Genomic DNA, 22,805 nt, shown 5'->3' on the forward strand with positions numbered 1-22,805 from the left:
ATCCCCCAACCTCTCTGGCACTGGGTTCCCTCTTCCTTCCCCTCCTCCCTTCCAGCCTGCACCAAAGGTTCTTGCCTTCCCTGGGACCTTCATAAAAGTTTCCGCGCCCCTGGAGTGGGCCCTGCACCGCTGCCCCTTCTCCCAGCCTCCTATACACAAAGAAGCAGCTTGTCCTGGGGCCCCCGCTGCCCGAAGGGCGCCCAGTTCCGCGCTGCGCCAGGTGCACCAGCTGCCGGGCCGGAAGCGGCGCCGCGCAGTTTCCCTGGCAACCACTTTGGGCTGCGCGCCCCGCCCCACCCCGACCCGCCCAGCCGAGCTGGCCTCCCCTTTGGAAGCAAGCGCCTCTCTGAGGACTAGAGCAGGCTCTGAGCATCTGGTGTTGTCTTCCCTCATTTTGCTGAGGGCCCGTCCTTTATTAACCTTGACCAAGCCCCTTCGCATCCTTCAACGCTTCTGACCACAGAAATGGGCGGCAGGAAGGAGTTGGGTTATCACACCATTTTACTGATAAGGAAATTGAAGCTCAAGAAAAGTGGAAAGACTTGCCAGAATCACAGGACTCAAACCCAGATGGCATGACCCTGCCAGGCGCTGACCAGTTCTATTTCTGCTCCCCACCGATCTGAGGGAATCAGACTCAGAACGGGATTGTTTCTCAAATCATATCACCGCCTCAGCCCTGACGAAGATCAGTAGGCCACTGGGTAATGCACCGGCAAGAGCTGGGTCTGGGATCAGACTTGCAGAGTTCAGAGCTTGGCCTTGAAATTTACTAGCTCTGTGAACTTCAACAAATAAGTTAGCCTATCTGGGCCTTGGCTTTCCCATCTGCAAAATGGAAAGCAGAGCATTATGGCACTTGGCACTTTCCCACAAATTGTCTCTTTGTTGAAGCAAAGCAGAAAACATTGTGCAACAACCTTAGGAGGTGGTTGCTATGACTATTATCCCATTTTGAAAAGGAGGAGAGTGAGGCACAAAGAGGTGAAGTGATTTGCCTAATTTCACCTAAACATTAAGGAGTCTTTTGGCTCCAAATCATGTACCACTTGCCAGACATGTTTCCTGAGTTGCTTATCATGTATACTCTACTAAGTCAACCAAGTTTTCACACTCTGTCTTTAGCCATCTCACAATTATTCAGGGTAGCAAAGGCCAGGCTTAGAAGAGACAATCAAAGCATATCAATTTCTGAGGCTGCCTTGGAGCAAATTAGGTCTGCTTCCAGCTTGCTGGGTGGTGGGGGACACATATGCTGGGAAGGAGATGGGTGAAGGGACTGGCATTTCACCACCAGTCCCTCCCCTAGAAAGGAAGCACAGTAAATGGGCTAGTGTTCTGAAAAAATAAGAACTATTTAATGATGATGCTACTGTCAACAAGGAAAATCTTCCTCTAAGAGGAAATTCTATGGTCCCAAACAAATTAGGGAATTAGCCCTGGATATACTTTCATAGTTGAAGAGATGGGAGATGAGATTTCCAATTTCCACTGTGGTCCATAAGCACAGATCCAGCTCTGCAGCACCCTGAGCATCCCTACCTGGACTGCTAAACCATTTCCCTTGAGCTGAGAGTTCAAAGCAGAGTGGGTGAGAGAGAGGGTTTCCCCACAGCATCTGGGCCGTGTCCAAATTACAGCCATTCCTTCTCATGAAGAAGTCAGACAGAAGTTACCTCCCTGCCTTCCAGATAGTCAGTGAAAAGCAAAGAATGGTCAGAATAAGGCCATGCCTCTTCTTAATGGAAGCTCTGAGTTAAAATGGGACGTGGTCAATTTCAACCTGAGATTAATATTCACAGATTTGCTGCTCAATGTTTCTTGCAGTATCAGATGTGTTTAAATGGGGAAAGATCAAGAATCATTAACGCTGAATTTCCATCTGCATACCTCTTACTGAGGAAGCTTTTCTTTATGTATTCAATTCTATGCTGCTCCCAGTATTCATAAGTCAGAGAACTGGGCACCCTTAGAAATACCTAAGTGCTTCCCAAGCTTCATAGCCATTTTCACAATATGTATGCTATAAATACCCTCTATCCTATATTTACTTAATATATTGCTTTAAATCACCTCATTTTTATATAAGACACTTCATAGTATTGCCAAACTTGAATCACTCTCAATTAATGGAAGGTAACCGTAAAAAATACATAAAATGATCACAAAATAACATTATTAAATTCTACCTAGATTCTGAAGCCTGAAACCAGCTTTCTTTTTGATAAAAGGGGTTTAGTAAATATTAGAGGAAGTGTTGAAGACACACTAGCACCTAACAGGGATTTTCTCCTTGGAAGAGTTGAAGGAGAATTAAAAAGGAAATGAGTATCTACTTCTGTGAGTCAGTGCTATTAAGTTCTCTCTCTAGTGACGCACCTAAAATTATCCTATATATACACCATCAGTGGTGCTTATCCCTCACTTCAGGAAACAGTAATTGGTCCAACCTCTTAATTCACAAAAGGGAAACTGAGGAACTGAGAGCCTTACCCTAATGTGGTACCAGAACCTGGGTCTCCCAGCTGTGTGGCCTGTGCTCAGCTCTTGTGATTGCAGTTTGTCATCTACAAGTGCTTTCTTCTCTGTTGTGATGACAGGCAGCTTGCATAGAGCCAGCATCTGTGACCAAATTGGTTCCTCAGAAATTTTTTTAAATGAATAAATTAACCAATCAAATGAAGTGATGTATTGTGGTAGGCTGAATAATAACCCCCCAAAGGTATTCAGATCCTAGTCCCTGTAACCCTACAGATGTAATCTTAAATGGAAGCAAAGGACTGTGCAGATTAAGATAAGGATCTCGAGATTGGTAGATTATCCTGAATTACCGGGTAGACTCTAAATGTAATCACAAGTGTCCTTACAGGAGAGAGGAAGAACGTGTTGGGTACAGAGAGAAGAGGAGGAAGTGATGCAACTACAGAGGCAGAGACTGGAGTGATGAGGCCACAAGCCAAGGAATGCTGGCAACCATGAGAAGCCAGAAGAAGCAAGAAATGGATTCTCCTCTAGAGTCTCTGGAAGAATCAAGTGGGGTCCCCTGCCAATATCTTAATTTTGGCCTGGTGAAACTGACTTCGGACTTCTGGCTTCTAGAATTGTGAGAGAATTAATGTGTATTGTTTTAAGTCACTAGGTTTGTGGGAATTTGTTGCAGCCATAGGAAACATATACACCACTTTGAAATCTCTAAAGCTTTATAGAATATGGTTTAAGCAGTGAGTGATACAAAAATTCAGAGGGCCAGAAGAGGGAGGGAACCTAAGGTGCAGGAGAGTGAGCTGAGAACTCATGAAGGAGGAGAGCTGAGGCAGGATTTGTAGGATCCAGAGAAGCAGAGAGAAGGAGTGGGGCATTCTATTATACATACCCATGAACATTCACAGACTGCCTACTATGCCTGTGTTAGAGGACAGGGGAATCTGAGATAAAAATACTCGTACAGCAGGGCCCCTGCCCTCAAGGAAATGCCAGTGTGCTGGGAGAATGAGGTATACCCAGGTGAAAAAATAATTGGCAGTATAGATGGGATAATTCCCCTTTTAGGATCAGAGATACACACCAAAAAAATGCATGTGCAGGGATTTTTATTACAACACCGTTTAGAAAAGTAAAAACTTGAGCACAACATAACATAATCCAAGAACAGGTTATTGGTTAAATAACAGAACACTCGATAGTTTAAAAATTATGCTGTTTAACAGTTAATGACATAATGATATAATAGTTGTTGTAGATAATATGTGATAGTTAAGTAGAAAATGCCTATAATATACAGTTAAATAACAGAAGTGGATTACAAAAATAGGTAAGTTTAGTCCTCTCAAAATATAACTATAGCTATTTATAAACAGAGAAAAACTGAAGAATATATACCAAAATATAATCATGGCTATCTCTAGGTGGTGAGATTACACACTGATTCACTTTTTTTAATTCACTTTTTTGATAAATATTTACTGAGTACCTCAGTGCTAAGCCATGGCTAGGTGATAAACATTTTAGGTTTTGCCGGCCATACAGTCTCTATTGCAACTACTCGGTTCTGTCCTTGTATCACAGTAGTGACCATAGACAGTATGGTAATGAATAGAGATGGCTTTATTTCAATAAAACTTTATTTCCAAAAATAGGCAATGGGCCACATTAGACCCAGGGGCCCTAGGTTGTCAACCTGTACTAATCGCTGTGCTTTTCTGTATTTTTCATAGCCTCCACATAACAGGCATTACACCTCCTACATGGAGAGAGGCAGTAAACTTTTAAAAATACTCATTATCAATTGGCCCTGGAAAGGCTATGGTTGGGTCTATTAGGTAGCATCTCCTCTAGGGGTGACAACCTCAATTATCTCCGGAGGTTATGCAGCTAACAAAAATGTTATTAGAGACCTGGGGTAAAACAACACAAAGAGGACAGATCTGACCAAATATAGTCAAATTCACTCCTTAATGTTAAGGCTGTGTCTGCTAAACAAAAGTGATCTATAAACTTCTAGCTTAGGACTCTAGAAAACCTTCCCAGCAAATGTCACTTTAGCTAGTGCCAGCCCTCCCAAATTCAAACTCAGAGCATGGCAGACCCGGCTCTGCCATAGCTGTCCCCACCTTGACCCCATTAGCTCGTGTTGAAATGACCAGCCAGGGCAAGAGCTGCTAATCTTCATTGAGAAGGTGCCTCCGGCCATGTGTGCATTCAACTGACAGTAATAGGATGCAGGATGAATTTCCTTGACCTTCTGGAAGAATATCCAAGGCCCCAGTGAAGCCCAAACATTTTATGCACATTGCAGCTACTGCTCACAAAGGCTTGCCATGGGGTAGAAAGGCACTACATCAGGCTGAGTGATTTATGTTTCTGAAAGCCACATGAATTACTGGCCATTACCTCATCCTGGCAACTTTTCAAATTCTTGCCAATTGATTTTAAGAAAGGAGAGAGGGAAAAATAAGAAGGGCTGGGAGTGTGTGTGTGTTTTCTCTTTAACCCAAACTCTGCAAAAGTTCTCAAAGGGAATCTTTATCCATTCCACAACAGGGACAGATGTTAAATTTTCATGGAGGTCAGTGAGTGGGCCTGGTAATCTAGGGGAGTTTTATTTTTACAGTGCACATCAAGCAAGTCCTTACAATCCCTGCTCTCAATTCTTGTCAGTCAAGAACTTACCAGGGAAACTCTTCAGGAGAACTTCTATGCCTTGGAGGCTAGATGAAGAGCAACAGGACATAACAAAATAATCCAGAAGTGTATCTTCTCAAATACTGAGTCCAGCAAACTTTAGGAAAAGACTCAGAAAAAAATACAAAATCATTACAGTTGCCTAATGGTTACATATATAATGTTAGCACATATACACACTATGGTCTGGGAAGATTATTTTATTCAAACATGGCCTTAAAAAAATAGGGTGAGTTCCAGCTCTGCCTCAAGGCATTAACCTCATCCATAAACTGGGATTAATAACACCTACCTAGGAATTGTGGTAAAATCAAATTAGGAAACAGACACATACATGAAAGAGTTCTATAAACAGCAAAAAGTTAAACATGATTCTTCTTCATAGTATTATTATTATTACTTTATAAGGGTCCACTGCCTGCAAATTAGAACAAAATGTGGCCAGCACATCCATTGACTGCAATAGTGACACAAGCTCAACCAGAGGAAGAGGCTGCAGTGTCCTTAGTGGACGTGTCTCCCAGGGTTGCAGCAAACCTCACCAGTCAGGTTGGAAACCAATCATTCACACATGGGCTTAGAACGAGCACTTACTACCCCAATATAAATCTATGTCCTTTTAACGCAATATAGAACTTTCTGCCAAGCACATATTTCATGTCTTGGGTCCTATTACCAAAGAGGAAAAACACCTCATGTTTATTCGCCTGCCACTTGGCAGCAGAACGCAGTGGGCTCTTTCTGTTCCCTGCTGGGGCCATAATTCTTTGTGAGATGTTGGGCAAATAGCCTTACTCCTCTGGGTCAGTCGGTCAATGGATTGCTTTTGCGGTCCTACTGTGGATAGAACTCTGGGCTTCAAATTCCACACAAAGCTAGGTTGTTGGATTAAGGTCTGTCTCAGCATTAAGAGCTTACTGGATGTCAACCAAGTGGGCAATTTCTTAATCTAACACCCTCCTGTGCCCTGTTTGGGCATAAATCAGGTTATATGCTTGACAGCTCTGTAGCAATCACCTCCCAGCCAAGGTATCCACCACCTGCACCCATCACCTGCAGTGAAATGCAGCCCTTCATCCTTCTCCTTCCTCTTCCCTTGGCCTCTATTAATTTCTCCCAACGCTGAAGTGCATGGCTGGCAAGAACACAGCAAGAGCAGATTCTGACTTCAGAAGTACTGCCTGTTCCTTCTGTTTGACTCTTACTTTCTCCCTCCTTGATGAGGGCGACTGCTATGGGTCAGCTTATGGGGGAAATGAGCAGATAACATGCCATCTAATGCATTCCAGTTTCCATGACCAAACCTTTTGGATCCTGACTGCACTTCATGGTAGGAAATATATAAAATATCAACAAGGAAGACAGCAGAAACACAAATGCCAGCGATGCTGATTCCTTTTCAGGGACTCTCTTTGAAAGGCTGAGGAGCACTGGGCAAAACCACAGTCATTACAAGGCTCTGGATCTACTGCTTCCCAGAAGAAAGGGAGGTAATGGATCTCCAAGCACCTAATAGGGACGGTAGGGTGGTTGTTTGCCTCAGGTCCTACTTTCTGAAATTCTAGGGACCTGACTGATCAACAGAGCCAGCAGTTCCTCCCGGGGAGTCCCACAGACCCCTGTGCCCATGAGATGCCCCTCTCTCCCACTCTGAAACTCACCCCTCCAAATGACCCCTAAGCAAGGAAATGGCACTTTGATTCCCCTACTCGATCAAGTTAGAAACTGGCCCATCACCTTATCTCTCCCTTACCCCCAGACCTCTATCCCAATCCATCCTACTGCCTCAAGACTTCTAAATTCATCTACTTGCCTCCATCTCCACCACCACCCTAGGGAAAGCCCTCATCTCTGACCTGGACAATCACAAGAGCCTCCAAAACCAGTGTCCACATTACATTTGCCCCCTTTCTGATATTTTCAAATCAATTCTTCTTTGGAAAGTAAACATCTCATTCATGTCACCACCAGCAAGTCCCTGCCCTTCCCACTCTCCACCTCCAGCCCATAATCCTTCACTGGATTATCATCCCTTTGGGGATAAAAGACCAAACCCTAGCCTGGTGTACAAAACTGTGTATGATGTGGTCTCTCTACTCCACCACAGCCTCATCTGGTTCCATTTGCCCCTTGCTTACAGTCTTTCAGCCTCCCTGCCTTCTCTCTACTGCCTGAACATACCAAGTTTTTTCCTGCCTCAGAGCCTTTGCACTTGCTATTCTTCTAGCTGAAATGCTCTTCTCTTCTCTCACTTCTCCCTCCTACCCTAACTCCCATTTATCCTCAGGTTTAGAGAAATTAAATGACTGCCTTATAGTATTGCCACAATCATTAAGTGAGATTATGCATGTAAAGTGCTTGGCCTGAGTATTCAATAAATGTCACATGTGCATTATCCATGTTTAAATCTGAAAATTCATTCTTATTCACACACATCTAGTCTTGCTTTCTGTCTTCTCTAAGTTAATAGCATTATCTTCAACTCCAGAAAGTCTTTTTGGGATGCTCAGAAGGGAGATAAAAGTTTTTCTTGTTTCTACTTAGACCTGGAAATCTCATGGATACTTCCTTCATCTCTGTCCTATATAAAGTTTATGTTTTACTCAAAAACTCAAAATCCTCTTTTCCTCCTAAGATGTGGGTGACCCAATTGATATCTAACTTCCTATTTCTATATTCAACCATTCTCTTACACATCCATTCAGTGTTGATTAGCATCTGCCAGGCTCTGTGCAAGAACAGGAGGATACAATAATGGGGATAACCCAGGACCTGCCTATGAAATTCAGCAGAGACCAACAAATACAAAAAATTATAACAACAAGCTAGGACAAGGTATGTACAAAAAAAGCTTAGGAGCGCACTAAGAAGGAAGCAGGAAACTCTTCAGGAGAGATTTAGGGGACAAAGAGATCAGAGGCTTCACATGGCATCTGAGACTGGTCCTGAAGGGTGGATAGGTATTCACCAGGTAAAATGAGAGCTCAGTGAGCCCACCAGTTAAGGAGTTTGGGGGGATGCAGAGGCTCAGGTGGGAAGGGTTCTTTGGATCCAGGTTGTGAATGACCTTTAAGGCTACATTCAGGGCCTCAGGCTTTGCCTCATATACAATGTTACGGAAAAACGTGGTGACAACATGGGGGACAGGTGAGAAGAGATGGGAGACAAGGAGACTGGTCAGGAGGCTACTGTGATACTACAGTCAGGGCCAGGGGAGCTCAGCTGAGAGAGACAGATTAAGTTCCTTTCACAAAGCAGGTGTTTCAGGTGATGATAGACAAATCCTGCTTTCTTAACTTTTACAAGAGCCCTGTGCATGTAGAGCTTACAGGGCCAGTTTCAAATGCTAAGTTTCAGTCAGTGGATGCCATACAGAGCCTCTCCTTTACAGTGTCCAGCTGAGAATTCTGATCCACCTTTGCTAGTGGTGCTGAAGGCCTTGATGTGACATGCTATTGCTGCCATGTGCAGGCAGTTCTGAGCCCTAACTGAAACCAGAAGTGTAAGGCAGGCAACCCCAGCTTCTATTTGTGTTACTGATTTCATAAACCTGCGAAAAGGAAGACAGTCTGGAAGAAGAATAACTTCTAAGTAAAATATGGGTATGACATTTATTCCTCACTTTGTGAACTCCTACTCATACATCAAGGCCCAATTCAGAGGTCCCATGGGAGACACTGTGAGCTTTCATGATAAAGATTAGCAGAGTAGGAGAAAAGAGCTTCTTCCACACTTTGGCTTAGAGCAGAGATGGCTCTGGGGTAATACAGACCAGCAGAATCACAGTGGCATCTAAGGCGATGCTGCTCAGAGAGCACCAGGACCAGGTCCTGGAATAGATGTGGTAATCCCACAAGGGCATCCAGCTGGGGAAAGGGGGGTGATGCTTCAATCCTGGTTCCGGGCAGGAAGCGGATATCAACAATAGCACAGGCGCACTTGTTCATGGCACATGTGAGATACCTGCTGGACATGTGGCACTGCTGGGCCCCTGCCCGGATTTCCGCTTCAACAGAGAACATGAACATGGGGTCATGGCAGGCACCAGAGAAGTAAGATGAGGGATCCAAGGCTGACTGATCTCGAATCAGACTCAAAACTTTTCTTTGCTCACGACAGCTTTGCACCTGACCTCTCTTAGCGTAACAGCAAACTTAAAGGAACTTGTGGATAAGGAAACTGAGGCTCACCTGACAAGCTCCCCAAGACCACTCGGCTGTTCATCCACCATGTGCTGAAGCCAGAATCTAAGCCCAGGACAGGTGAGCCCAAGAAGGCTCATCCCCCAAATCTCAGTGCTTTAGCTCACCACTCATCAGTGTGCCAGGGTCCCTGATTCTGGGAACAGAATCATTAGCCAAGTGAACCTCTCCAGGGAAGATTCCAGACACAATGATTCATGAGAGAGGGAAGAGAAGAATAACCATGTGCTACCAGCGGAAAGCATTCAAGCGCTTCCTTTTGTGCTTTTGTGGGACTTGGACACGCTCTGACCCAGGTGTTTCCACATAGCCAGCCAGAGTGCCGGCCTCTGGAGAGATGGAAAGCCTCAGAAAGGAACGCAGCCTGCACTGGCCACAAAAACAGATGACATGGTGCAAGCTGGAGTCCGTGTGGGCTCAGATGGGCACCCAGACCCTGAGAATTGATTGCCATTCTCTAGCCTCTCCCTCCCATCACACAAGCCCCACCTTTCAAAAGCCCCCTTTCAGACCTCAGGAATGAAAGTTCCTGAGCGCAACTTCCCACCTCTGGACTATCTCAGGAGCCAGGAGCCAGGAGCCAGAGAGGGGCTGTTGTTTTGATGGGGGTTTTCCTCCCAACCCAGTGGGAGAAAAGCCCACAGATCCAGTTTAGCTCAAGTGCCCAAGCCTACCTCTCATTAGCATTTCAGCGTTGCTAATCAGCAAGAGCCATAAACTCAAGGGAGGGAGTGGGGAGAGATGAAGGAGACGCCTACTTCTCCAGAATCACAGAGATCTCTACGTGAGGGGACGACCCAATAGGAGTGATATAAGGAAACGCTGAGAAGGCACCAACCCTAGCATTTCTCTAGCCTGGGCTCATGGAAGGCCAGGGAACCTGGGGCACAATCACCAGCATTTTGCAGGCTGAGCTGCGTAGTGTTCATGCAGAAAAAGGACACCGAGCAAGTGTCATCTGCCATTTTCTTGGGCCATGGAAGCATCTTTATAGAACAACTTGCTCCAACCATCTCATCTCCTGGGGAGACAGAGGAAGTGCCATGGGGTAAAGCCAGACTTGTCAAACAGCTACTTTGGCAAAGGTGGCCTTGTGTCTAATAATAACTTACAACCACATGATGCCTGATGTTTTTCAAAACCCATTTACATCCATTATTTACTAGACCACACACTGCCTCCAGTTCACAATGGAGAACCTGAGATGTAGAAAATGTAGGCTGTGGAGCCAGCAGGCAGGTTCCTGCTCTCGCTGTCCACCTGTGCCTCCACTGACTTCCACTCCTCCCCAGTTTGCTGGGCAAATGCCCATGGGAGAGTGATCCTGCTGCCCACATCACAGCACTTTGCTGATTAGAAACTGCTCCCCAAACTCTGGGCGTGAGCCGAAGAAAGAATGAATGAACTCACTGTAATTATGTGAGATGGGCAGGGCAGATATCATCATTCCATTTCCCAGGTGAGGAAACTGAAGCTTACAGCCCACCTGACACGTGACCTTCCCGAGACCCCAGCTGGTGGTGAACTGTGAGCTGGGATTTGTGATGCCTAGTGTGACAGGTTTTATTTAAGGCCCCAACTTTTTCAGTCCCTCCCTGTGCCCACAGTCTTTGCCATGTGACTTTATAGTTCCTCTCTCACTAAAGAGGTGAAATCTGTGTTCCCCACCCTCTATATCTGGGCTGGCCTAAGACTTGCCTGGCCAAAAGAATGTGGTATGTCAGGTCCAGCCTGGGCCCCAGAGGCCTTGAGTGTTTTCACCTGCTCCTACGCACCTGTCGCGACCAGGAGCACATGCCCAAAACCAGGCCGTGGGAGGACAGGAGTCACAGGAGTGGAGGTGTGTTGCCCCAGTCATCCTGGCACCAAATAGCCAACCTTAGACATGTGAGTGAGCTGCCTAGCTGACCTCTAGATAACTCCAGGTGGATGAGCAATAAACACATGTTACTGATGCCGCTGAGTTATGCAGGCGGTTGTCATACACATTCTATGGCAATAGCTACCAAGTAGAAAGCCCCTATTCCATCCATCCTCCTATGCCTCCATTGACTCACTCAGCATGTATTTCCCAAATGCCCATTACATGTCTAGCACTGTGCTAGGCACTGGGGACACAGTGGTGAGCAAAGTGCCCCTGACCTGCCTTCAAGGAGTACACAGACCAGGAAGGAACACTGACAATTACAATTCACAGGGAGGAGGAGGAGGGCTGGGAGGCTAGGACAGGGTCCTAGAGGGAGTGCCATCTCAGCAGAAATCTAAAGGTTGAAGAGGAGCCTGAGGGGCTAGGAGGAGTGTTGGGGAGGATGTTCCCAGTAGAAGCCTCCATCTGGCAGAGGCCTGATGAGCTATCTAGTGAGGCCCATCTTACCCACTTTTTCCATATTTATTTTCAAGGCCAAGTGAAACCTAGAAGAGGAAACAGAAGCATTTTCCATACACAGATGGAGAAACGGAGGTAAAAGCCACAAAGCATTTCCAGTGCACCCTCATGGGAGCAGGACCTGAAGACAGCCTTCTGAGTGCAGCAGCAGAAGGTCCTGTGTTTCGACTGTAAGGGAAGTCTGCTACCTGCCTTAAGCTGTAGGTTCTTTGCTGCTTCTTACACAGGACAGTCAGGAAATGAAAGCTAATACCTTGAGAGGAGTGAACCCATGGCATTCCTCTAAAGCAGCCAATCAGAGGGACAAAAAAAGGCTCATCTCTATGGAGAAAAAAGGGGGAAAAGAAAATCCCAGGGGAGGCTGTATGCTGTGGCATTCATTTACCCATTCATTCATTCATTCTTTCTTTCATTCAGCCAACAAATCCTCCCTAACCAGCCACATTCTGCCAGCCCTGAGGAAGACTAAAAGATGTCTGGCCCCCTCAATCCTGTCCCCAAAGACCCCTAGTCCAGAAGAAACTGGGGCAACTGCAGACTTTTTGTAAAGACAGAACCTAGAGGTGGCAATCTGATGGAGGTGGACACCAGGGAAATTGCTTTGAAGCTGGTGGAAAAGAGGGAGAGCCTGTTTTTACTTAGATTTTGTATTTCTCTGGGGTGGCTTGGGGCGGGGAGGTTGAAGTCACCCTTTGGCTCAGCCACTATGTAGGGAAGACCATGTATGTGTGGAATGGCCTGCAATACTGTTACTAAGTGGTAAGAGAGGGCAGCAAGATTCAGATGGAATTTGGGGAGTTCAGAAGTGGGTAAGATGGGCCATTACTGGCTGAGTGAATCAGGCAGGGCTTCTAGTAAGAAAAGTGAGTCAATGACTGAAGAGAATGAGGAAAAGGTCTAGAGGGGGAAGGAACCACCCAAAGGCATAGAGGTAGGGAAGCCTCGAACTAACCTGGAGACTCATTCTGGGTTCTTGGAGCATAGCCGGGAACAATAGGGGAAAGTAAAAGTTCAGCTGGAAAGGCACACTGGAGCTGGATCAAGGAAGTTCTGAGACACCAGGAGAAGGAGCTTGAACTTTATCCAGAAGATAATTGTATCAAAGAATGTCACATCAGGGGTGCATTTCAGGAATATTAATCTGACCAACTAATGGGTTAGAAAGGAGAGACCGAAGCCAAGAGGAGCAATTAAGAAGATCCTGCCAGAACTGGTTGGAAAAGAGGAGACAGATGTGAGAAACAGACTCCAAATGACTCAACAACTGGCCAGATGGAAAGAGCAGAGCCAAGGGTCATCCCCAGGTTTCTGTCTGTGAGAAGGACTGGAATCCACTGCAGTGGAGAGGATGGGAGGTCTGCCGGTTTGAGGGCTGTGTCAGACACGACGGAGTCAAAATGCCTGAGAGGCGGCCAGCAAGGAGCTCAGAGGACAGCAAAACTGAGAAAGATGCTGCTGCTCCTGAAAGACAGGCCAGGTTTGGAAATGAGAAAGAAGCAGTGGGGAGCCAGTCAGAAGGAAACTACCGAAGGTGCAAGGAAGAGAGACAATAACAACAGGACTAGGAGCTCGTCCCTCTCCTCCCCATGTTATAGCCTGTGTGCAACGGAACAGCAGTTCTAGGTCCCCAGGCCTACCTGGAGGTCAGTCTCGTCCGAACAATGTGCTCTCCATGAGGGACTGTGTCAGCTGGATTCTCGCAGCATCTCCTGTACCTTAAACACTGCATGGCACATCAGAGGTGCTCCTAAGTATCCCATAGATGTGTCTGATGGTGCCTGACCTGGCCACAACCCCTGAAAAGGAGAGCTACAAAAGGAGAGCCAGCCCCTCACCTCCAGTAACTAGACTGGGAGTGGACAGTGATTAAGCTGGAGGTGGAGAGTGTATCCACTCAAAGGCTGGTCGAAGCCAGCCAGCCTCTCTCTGATATTTTAACTAGGACACAAGGGTTGAGAGCAGTTGCGATGGGCCTTAAAGCCATGTAGGCTCTGGGCTGGTGGCCACTGTGGGCCAGGAACAAAGTGAGCAGGTGAGAAAGCCAGTGGTCAGAGAGAAAGGCAGGAGAAGGGAGCAGAGAAAAGCAGAGACAAAACACACATGACCCCTGAGAAATTAGAGTAGCCTCCTTCCCTAAGTTCCCAACTCCAACCCTGCAAGCACTAGCTTAACTTTGCTCTCAGCCCCAGGCACTAAGGAGCCACCAGATTTCCCTCAGGAAGGAAGGCTTCATCCTCCCAGTTGCTGGGAGAGTTTCCAGAAGACTACCTTCGCTGCCAGCCCCCCAAATACTGAAGAACACTGCCTGGCCCAGGGTCACACTCTTTCCAGCGGAGGCCCACATCCATAGCTGATCAACATGGGGGTGTAAGGAAAGACCTGGACCCCTTGCTCCAACTTGGGACAACTCCCATGGACATTCACTGGGATTTCATCAGGGCTCAACTGCTCCCTTTGGCCAATCCCACTGCCTTGGCCTCACTTCCCAATTGAACTGCCCAATAAATGCCCTGTATACTAATCATCTCAACATCTGTTTCCCAGGGAACCCCACTCTCAATAGCCCTGATATTGCCTATTATATCCTTATAATAATCTTTTGGGGGAGTTCCCATCATGGCTCAACAGAAACAAATCTGACTAGTATCCATGAGGACGCAGGTTCAATCCCTGGCCTCGCTCAGTGGGTTAAGGATCTGGCATTGCTGTGAGCTGTGGTGTAGGTCAAAGATGTGGCTCAGATCTGGCCTTGCTGTGGTTGTGCATAGGCTGGCAGCTGCAGCTCTGATTTGACCTCTAGCCTGGGAACCTCCATATGCTGCGGATGTGGCCCCAAAAAGACAAAACAAAAAACAAAAAACTTTTCGTATATTAGCCAGCATGAGTAAATCTTGATTAGACTGATGGTACCAGTTTCTGTATTCCTAAGAGAACTTACTATGGTGTTTTGCAAAGAACAGCAACAAGAAGAGTACTTACAATGGTGTTTTGCAAAGAAGAACAAGAAGAAGGAGAGGAGGAGGAAGAAGGAGGAGGAGAAGAAGAAGAGCATTTACTATGGTGTTTTGCAAAGAAGAGGAAGAAGGAGAAGGAGAAGAAGAAGAAGTAACATTTGTTGAGCAAATACTGTGTTCCAGGAATTGTTCTAAGCATAGAAAAGGATCAGTTAAGCTTCACAGCATCCTTATATCATTCTTATATGAGGTATACACTATTATTCCCATTTTACAGATTTTAAAAGAACAAAACTGAGGCATACTTTCCCAGAGCCACACAATTAAGTAGGAGGAAAGTAAAAATGAGAACCAGTCTGCCAGACAGGGAACCTTTGTCCTTAACCACATTCAACTCTGCCACCTGCATCAAGGACTCATTAAATTACAAGGTCAAAGAAAGAGTCAATGATTTTGAGCTAACTGGGAACCAATAAATTATCTAGGCCACTTGTTTTATTTTAGAGGCCCAAAGTGATGGCTTTTTATGCTCAAGTTTATATAATTCAGTTGTGATATATGAGAATTTAACTGAGACAAAAATCAAAATACACATATGGCAAAAAAAAAAAAAGTGATAAAAAGATAGTTTAAACAATGTAATTTTCACCACAATAAATGATCTTGTTATATGGGCTCTACTCATGGCACTTTGCTATTTACATTGTATACACACAGTACTGTATAGAGTTACACATACTAAACCATGTACATTCCATTTTAAGGGCAGTTTCAGGGAATGACAAGGCCCAACATGCTGACTTTGGGATCTAAACCCCTGTAAGACAGGCTCCGCCTTTGAAGGAGCAGAAGGCAAGAAGCAGACTAGAACTGGGGTCTCCTGACTCACAATCCAGATTCCCTCTACCACTCCTACCCACGTCCCCTCTATTTGTTTATCTGGTTTTATTTCAAAGAAACGAACTGGCTCAGAGCATTGCAACACTGCCATTTAGAAAAGCTCAGAGCCAGAGACTCCAGTTATTGAGAAATCCACGTGAATCACCACACTGCAGCCATGCTTTGGAAATCACTGTTTCTAATTAAAGGATCAGCTGACACATTACATGGCTCCTTGGGAAGCATCTCATCACACCACATACTCTCCCAGATGTCCCTGGATCTCTCCTTCTTGCCTTTTTCATTGGCGTTCTCACCCTTATCACCAAGTAGCGCTCATTTACTCACCACTCCCGTCCCTGGGGAATGATGTAAGCCACTAAACAATGTGACTCAAAATAGACCAGCTTCCAGATCTTAAGGAGGACACAAGGATTCAGGACAACATTCAAACATCTCTGGCCCCAACCAACCTCACCTCCTCTTCCCAAACCCCACCCCACCAAATTCATTATTTCCTGAGCCACGACGAATATGACGAATATGCTCCCACCTCGGGGTCTCAAGAGCCTTTCCTGCTCCTCTCCACAGACTTAAACCCCATCTGTCCTTCAATTTCCAGTCCAAGAACACATCCTCTGAGAAGGCGTCTCTGCCCATGTGACAGAGACCAGAGAGCCAAAGGAACATTCAACACGGCTGTACCCGAGGTCACCAATTGCAGGCTGAATGGCCATACAGTGTTATATGCTATATATGGCTGAAACATTCTTGAGTCTACAAGGTATTGAGAGGCGTGATTGCTCTAATTTTGTTGCAAACCCTTAAAAGTCAGGGGATTTCACATAAAAGTTCTGGCTTTGTGGCTGGTCTTGAAAGACCAGTGACCTGGAAACACCGGGCTTATTTCTTATATGGTAACAATCAGATGAAAGGAAGAAGAAACTGCCCTCTCTGCATCTTTTTTTGCATAAAGTTTTGGTTTTGCACTTTAAAAAAAAAAATTATCAATGATTATATAAATCTTCCATCAAACTGCTTCACCATTTTCTAGGCTAAGGTTGTTTTCTGCATGCCATTTTTTATTAATCTAAACACTCAATCTCACTTTTCTTCTTGGTAAAGTTCATCTTTTAGTATTTCTTCCAGCAAGCATCTGTGTGTACTACACTTTCTTCTTTTTGCATATCTGAAAATGCCTTTATATCATTCTCACTCCTGAGTGCTGGTTTAGCTGAGCTGAGGCTTCTGGGCTGACAGTTGTACTTGCTCAGCTTTTTCAAGGTGCTTCTTCATTGTCTTCTGGCAGCTGCTATTGCTGATGAGAATTTGCCGTCAGCCTAGTTGTTATTCCTTTGCAGGTAATTTCTCTTTTCTCTGTGGAGCTTTTAAGAGTTTGTATTCTTGAATTTCTGAAGCTGTACTACAATAAGTCTAGATGTGAATTTTTGTCATTCATGGTGCTTTTTTCAACCCTAGAACTCATATCTCTCTTCAGTTATGAGAAAATGTACATTCACTATCTTACCAAATACTGCTTCTCATTCATCTCCTCTTTTCTTCTGAAACTCTGATTGACTTATACTGGAGCCTTTTTTCTTTTTTTTTTTTTTTTTTGTCGTCTTTTTGCCTTTTTCTAGGGCCACTCCCAGGGCATATGGAGATTCCCAGGCTAGGAGTCTAATCAGAGCTGTAGCTACCAGCCTACGCCACAGCCACAGCAACGGGGATCCGAGCCGAGTCTGCGACCTACACCACAGTTCACGGCAATTCCGGATCCTTAGCCCACCGAGCAAGGCCAGGGATTGAACCCACAGTCTCATGGTTCCTAGTCAGATTTGTTAACCACTGCGTCACGACGGGAACTCCTATACTGGAGCCTTTTGATCTATTCTGTATCTCATTACCACTCTCTCATATTTTTAATTTCCCACTCTGGGTTGGACCCTTGATGAACTCCTCAGTACCAACTTCTAATTCACCAATACATTCTTATGTCCAGTATTGAGTCTGCCATCTATTGAAGTTATGCTAAGAAATTTAAAATTATACTTCATATCTCCTGATTGCTAGTTGGTATTTTTATACCCTGTGTTCTTTTTTTGTTTCTTCTTACTTTTTATTTCATTTATCCTTATTCTTCTTTATAGAGTCTATTCCTTTCTTCAACCTGCTAAGGATCCTCACACATATTTTGAAGACATCATTAGCTTTCACTCTTAATTCTCATACTCTGAAGTGAATTCATTTCCCCATTGTTGGTTTTGGCTATATTCCTTTCTTTCTCTCTTCTTTTTCTTAGCAATAGTTTTCCTCCCAACTATTTTAGAATTTGGAATAGTAGGCTCATCTTTAATGGGAGGTTTGCTGTGTGTTTGTTGCATTCTCTATCTATCTATCTGGCATTTTACACTTGGCTTTTCCTGGACCACTAGGGTCCCCAGTGAAGACCAGATTCCAGTAGCAGCTGGAGAGTTAAATTCCATGGTCATACTGGGGACAGTCAAGCTTATCACTGAATGCTGGGGACTTGTTGGGTACTATCTGCAATGATATATTTATACATCACTTTGTATTTGCCATAGCCTTATGCAGCAATCAGGAGATTTTTCCAACCTTCTTTTCCAGATGAGGGAACCCCACTTAAGCCCCAGATTTCAAGCAATAAACCTGGTTATGAAACCCTGTTTCTCATGAAGCACTTTGCAATTCCCATTTCTTCCCAATAATGTATTCCAGTGGAAGCCGCAACTTGGTTTTATCACTAAAACTCTTGAGGCTCCAAACCCAGAATGGGGAGGAACTACACTGGCTGGAGGAGCAAGACCTATTTACATATTTCCCTAGCGACTTACACTAGTTCTGGAAAAGTGAGGGCAGCAAGGAAAAGCCCAACCAAGTATGTATTTCAACAGACAGGATGTAACCAGGCAAGCATAGCAGGGCCGAGCACCTCAGAGGGGGCACCCCATATCCTTCCTTTCCAAATAACTAAAAATGTTTATTAAGACAGTACTCACTACCCCCAAGTACCCTAGTTTTCTAATATTCTAAGCATCATTCCATGGATTTACCTGAACTTTTCAACCTGTTTATATTTCTGGGGTGCATATTTTTCTTGAAGTAATGAATACCATATATGCTACTTTAAGAAGACATTTACTAAGTGTTCACTATGCACCAGGTACCATCTAAGGACTTTACACACATCAGCAACATTTCAGCCTCAGAACAACCCTGAGACAGAAACTGCTGTTATTCTTATTTATGAAAGGGGAAATGGAAGCTTGGCTACGACCCACAGCCAGTAACGACAGAGTCTGTCCCAAGAGCTCCAGTTCTCGGTCATCATATAGCTGGCCTTCCCTAGTTTACACTGGGGGACACCAGGGATTAAAGTAAGAGGACCCTAAGAGGAAAATGAAATCCAGACCAAAAAGTTGAGGACAACTTCTGCTTCTCTAACCCATGCATATGTAGATACCGAACAACTAAAATGCAAACTACTACAGGCAGGAGGGACAATTTCCTGTTTCATAGGAAGTCATTCAGAGGAGTCTTTTTAGACCTGAGGGATGATTTTTCAAGGGGAAAATCATGCTTAGAAGTTGCTTGTGTATCATTTAATGAATAACAGCTATTGTTGTTTTCACCTAATCCTTTTGTGGACTCTGTGAAAGACCAGCTAAAATAACTCAGGTATTATCTAGAAATACCAGGCCTGGCTGGACCCACCAGGGCTATGCAAGAACAAAGCCCCTTCCCAGCTGAGGTGAAACCCTGTGGCCCAGCCAGGGATTCTACCTGGCTCTCTTGTCTGCTCAAATCTGAGGGGTTCTGTATGAAACATTCACAGGGGACATTGGTCCTTTACAAAGAGTTGGGAGTGGGGAGGGATTCTAGTAAAATTGGAGGTTTTATCCACCAGGATCATCTCGAGCTTTCATTCTATGAGCCAAGGGAAGTACATCATGTCTGTTGCTCCCCTAGGACATCCAGGTTCCTATTAAAGAGGAGCCCAGTGACAAGACTGTTCAGCTCTCACTGGCTGGAGTTTGTTTCACAGTGATATTCCCTTACATTCACATAGCACTTTGCTGTTCAAACTATTATATTCACATCTCTGATTGAATGGATTTTTTCCCCAAACCCTGGGAGGTGGGTATTAATTAGCCCCATGTCCCAGATGAGGAATTATCCCATATCACCTGCCTACAGTCCCATAAGAAAGAAGTGGCAAACCTGGGGCTCAAATCATAAACCTTCACCTTCTCTTTAGGGAAATTTAAGAAGCTAGTCCCTCTCTTTGCACAGAAGGAAAAATACAGAATTGCAGACAGGCTTCCACAGCAGTCATGTTCCTTGGGTCTCATTTGCAGTACAGGACTGGGTATCTCCTAAGGAATTCAACACTAAAAACCCCTTGAGATTAGGTTCACCCTCTCTCCAATCCATACCATAAACCACAATTTGGGCAAGTGAAGGCCTGAGAAACCTGCAGGACACATTGCAAGAGGGTGGCCCAAGGGGAGCCCTCTGCCTTTTCCCAAGCTCCCTGACATAGCCCCTCGGCAGCCTAAATTCACTCCAGTCCCTTCCTTCACATTCCTAAGAATAGGCCCCTCAGATAACACTTCAGGCCCCAACGAGGTTAAAGGACACCAAAGGGCAAAGTGTGTCTGCCTCAGACTCTGGTCCATGTTCTGTACTCTGGTCCTAAGGCTGTAATTTTCTTTGCCTGCCCACATAGCTTCCAGGTTCTGATACCTGCTACCAGATTCCCCTGGCCAGACCCCTCCTGACTTCTGGTACCTTCCTGTTTTTGAGTTCTCAGTCCACCTCCTGAAGCTTGTCAATCTTTGTAGGTTCCTGATGACACCTCCTTGGCTGTTAACCTCTGCTAATCCTCCTTCCTAATCCAGCCTTCTGAGGCCAGATGCTTCATAACATTCACCACCATGGCCAGCTTGCCTGGCCTCACTAGCCACTTCCTTCTTGTCTCTGACACCCATGTGTGGAAGGCTACCAACATGGTGTGTGTCTTTCATTCACCTAACAATCAATAAGCAAAGCTTGTGATGAACAGAATGTGAGAGAAGTGATATTGTATGACTTCAGAGACAAGGTCACACAAAGCACTGGGGTTTCCTCCTTACTCTCTCTGTGAAATTACTCTCTCTGGAAGCCAGGTGCCGTGTTGTGAGGACACTCAAATAGCGCTGTGGAGGGGTCCATGTCGAGAGGAAATGAGGCCTCCAGCCAACAGCCAGGTGAGTTAGACAACTACAAAGTGAATCCCTTAGCCCCAGTTAAGCCTTTAGATGACTGCAGCCCTGGGATCTCAACTGCAAGCCCATGAGAGAGCCTGAGCCAGAACTGCCCAGCTAATGCTCCTGATTCTTAACCCATATGAATTGTGTGAGGTAGTTAATGTTTGTTGTTTTTAATTGCTATGTTTTTAATTAACTTGTTTCACAGCAATAAATAAGAATTACCTATGTGAAGAATTAATATATATAAAGAGTTAATAAAGAGATTTAAAATAGTACCTGACACATGGAAAATGCTCAGCAGTATTATTGTTTTACGTTACAACCACACTAGTCTATGTATGATTCTCCAAGTTTGCCAGGTATTTCAAAATTTATAAAAAAAAAAAAATCGAGCATCAAAATAAACAATAGTTGTGGTGGATTATAGCCCCTGAATAAAATAAAAATTCATGACTTTTTGCTGATATAAATGAATGAATGGACAAACAAGTAAAGGAGGGGTGAAGGCTCTACCTTGTATTAGAATTCCAAATAATAAATGTGGAAGGAAAATGTAATAATCATTTGGCAAAACATGATGCTAAAACTACAGGGTCAAAGCTTGATGAGGAAGAGAATACGCACATGGTCTCAAAGCAGTTCGCACAAAATGCTTATTAAATACAATTTATTATTGAGTACAAAACACTTGTTAATTAACTTTGCAATGGAGAAACCCGACAGATACCATCTTAATCAACTGATAAATGTCAATATCACCAGTAATGGGACAAATCAACATCCTGTGCCTTTCAATATGATGCACCAAGAAACCCCCTGGGCCAAAGCCTGTCTTGTTTCTCTTTACCCCCGGCAGTGCCTTGTAGCAGCAGCTCCTGGTCACTGGGTGCTGTGTGCCAGACCCGGCACCAAGATGCACTGAACACCTAGCATCTCATGTGATCTTCACAATGACCTTAAGCTCTGAGAGGCAAACAAGGTACCCAAGGTCCCACAACCAGTGAGAGGCAGAGGTAGGATACAAACTGCTCTGTGCTTCTCCACACTGGACTGGCTTCCTTGGGGGCCAACAAACATTGAATTCAGTCCTCTCTACAGCTCCAGGAGGTTTCTGGACACAGGGAAGTTGCCCCCAGAACAGAGCTTCATTCTCCCTCCTTCCTTTGATAAATATCAGAGCCAGCAATCAGAGGGAGAAAAGTGCTGGATGCAGGGTCTGAACGCTGTAGTTTGGGCATATAAATACCGTATTCATGGGTCTCTGTCTTCCCCAACTTTGGTCCAGTGCAGTGGTTTTCAAACTTCTTTTAGAAGCCATATTTTTTTCAAGCAAACTTTCCCACAAAACCTCAATATATCATAGCAGTATTATTTGCAACAGTCAAAAGGTGGAAACAACACCTTGTCTATGGATGAATAAAGGAATAAATAAAATGTGCTCTAACCATAAAATGGAATATTATTCAGCCTTAAAAAGAAAAGAAATTCTGGCACATACTACAATGTGAATGAACATTGAAAACATTATACTAAATGAAATAAGCCAGACAAATATGACATGATTCCACTTATATGAGGTCCCTAGAGCAGTCAAAGTCATAGAGGTAGAAAGTATAATAATGATTACCAGGGAAGGGGGGAATTGGGAGTTATTATTTCAAGGGTACAGAGTTTCAATGTGGGGAGATGAAAAGGTCATAAAGATGGATGGTTGTTCAACAATACGAATACACTTAATGCCACTGACCTGTATACTTGAAAATTATTAAAATGGTAAATTTTATGTTACATATATTTCCAAGTAAATAAATGCTTTAGTATATGCAATAGATTAAGCAAAAATAGAAAATACCAAGGACGTTCCTTTAACTCCCCCCCCTTTCAGTGACTGCGAAGAATCCCTACTCCTGAGCACCACATGGACTATTTC

At 44.6% G+C, this 22,805-nt stretch overlaps 1 protein-coding gene across 50 annotated transcripts in view; it reads right to left on the minus strand.

Annotated features, from left to right (window-relative positions):
- SRGAP3 (SLIT-ROBO Rho GTPase activating protein 3) overlaps positions 1-22,805 on the minus strand; it is a 393,430-nt gene that overhangs the window by 165,107 nt on the left and 205,518 nt on the right. For 2 of the 50 annotated variants that reach the window (XM_084989322.1, XM_084989323.1), the window contains one exon: positions 5,170-5,291. The exons of the other annotated variants lie outside the window; for them this stretch is intronic. In XM_084989322.1, coding sequence (XP_084845448.1) covers positions 5,170-5,230 — 61 coding nt within the window. In that variant the 5' untranslated portion in view covers positions 5,231-5,291. The remainder of the gene's footprint in view (positions 1-5,169; positions 5,292-22,805) is intronic. 50 annotated transcript variants of the gene reach the window in all.

The sequence above is a fragment of the Sus scrofa genome, chromosome 13 (assembly GCF_054392235.1).
Source record: "Sus scrofa isolate SSC_HxYL_T2T_F1_AM1 chromosome 13, Sscrofa_HxYL_maternal_Yorkshire_Landrace_v2.0, whole genome shotgun sequence".
NCBI classification, from domain to species: domain Eukaryota; kingdom Metazoa; phylum Chordata; class Mammalia; order Artiodactyla; family Suidae; genus Sus; species Sus scrofa.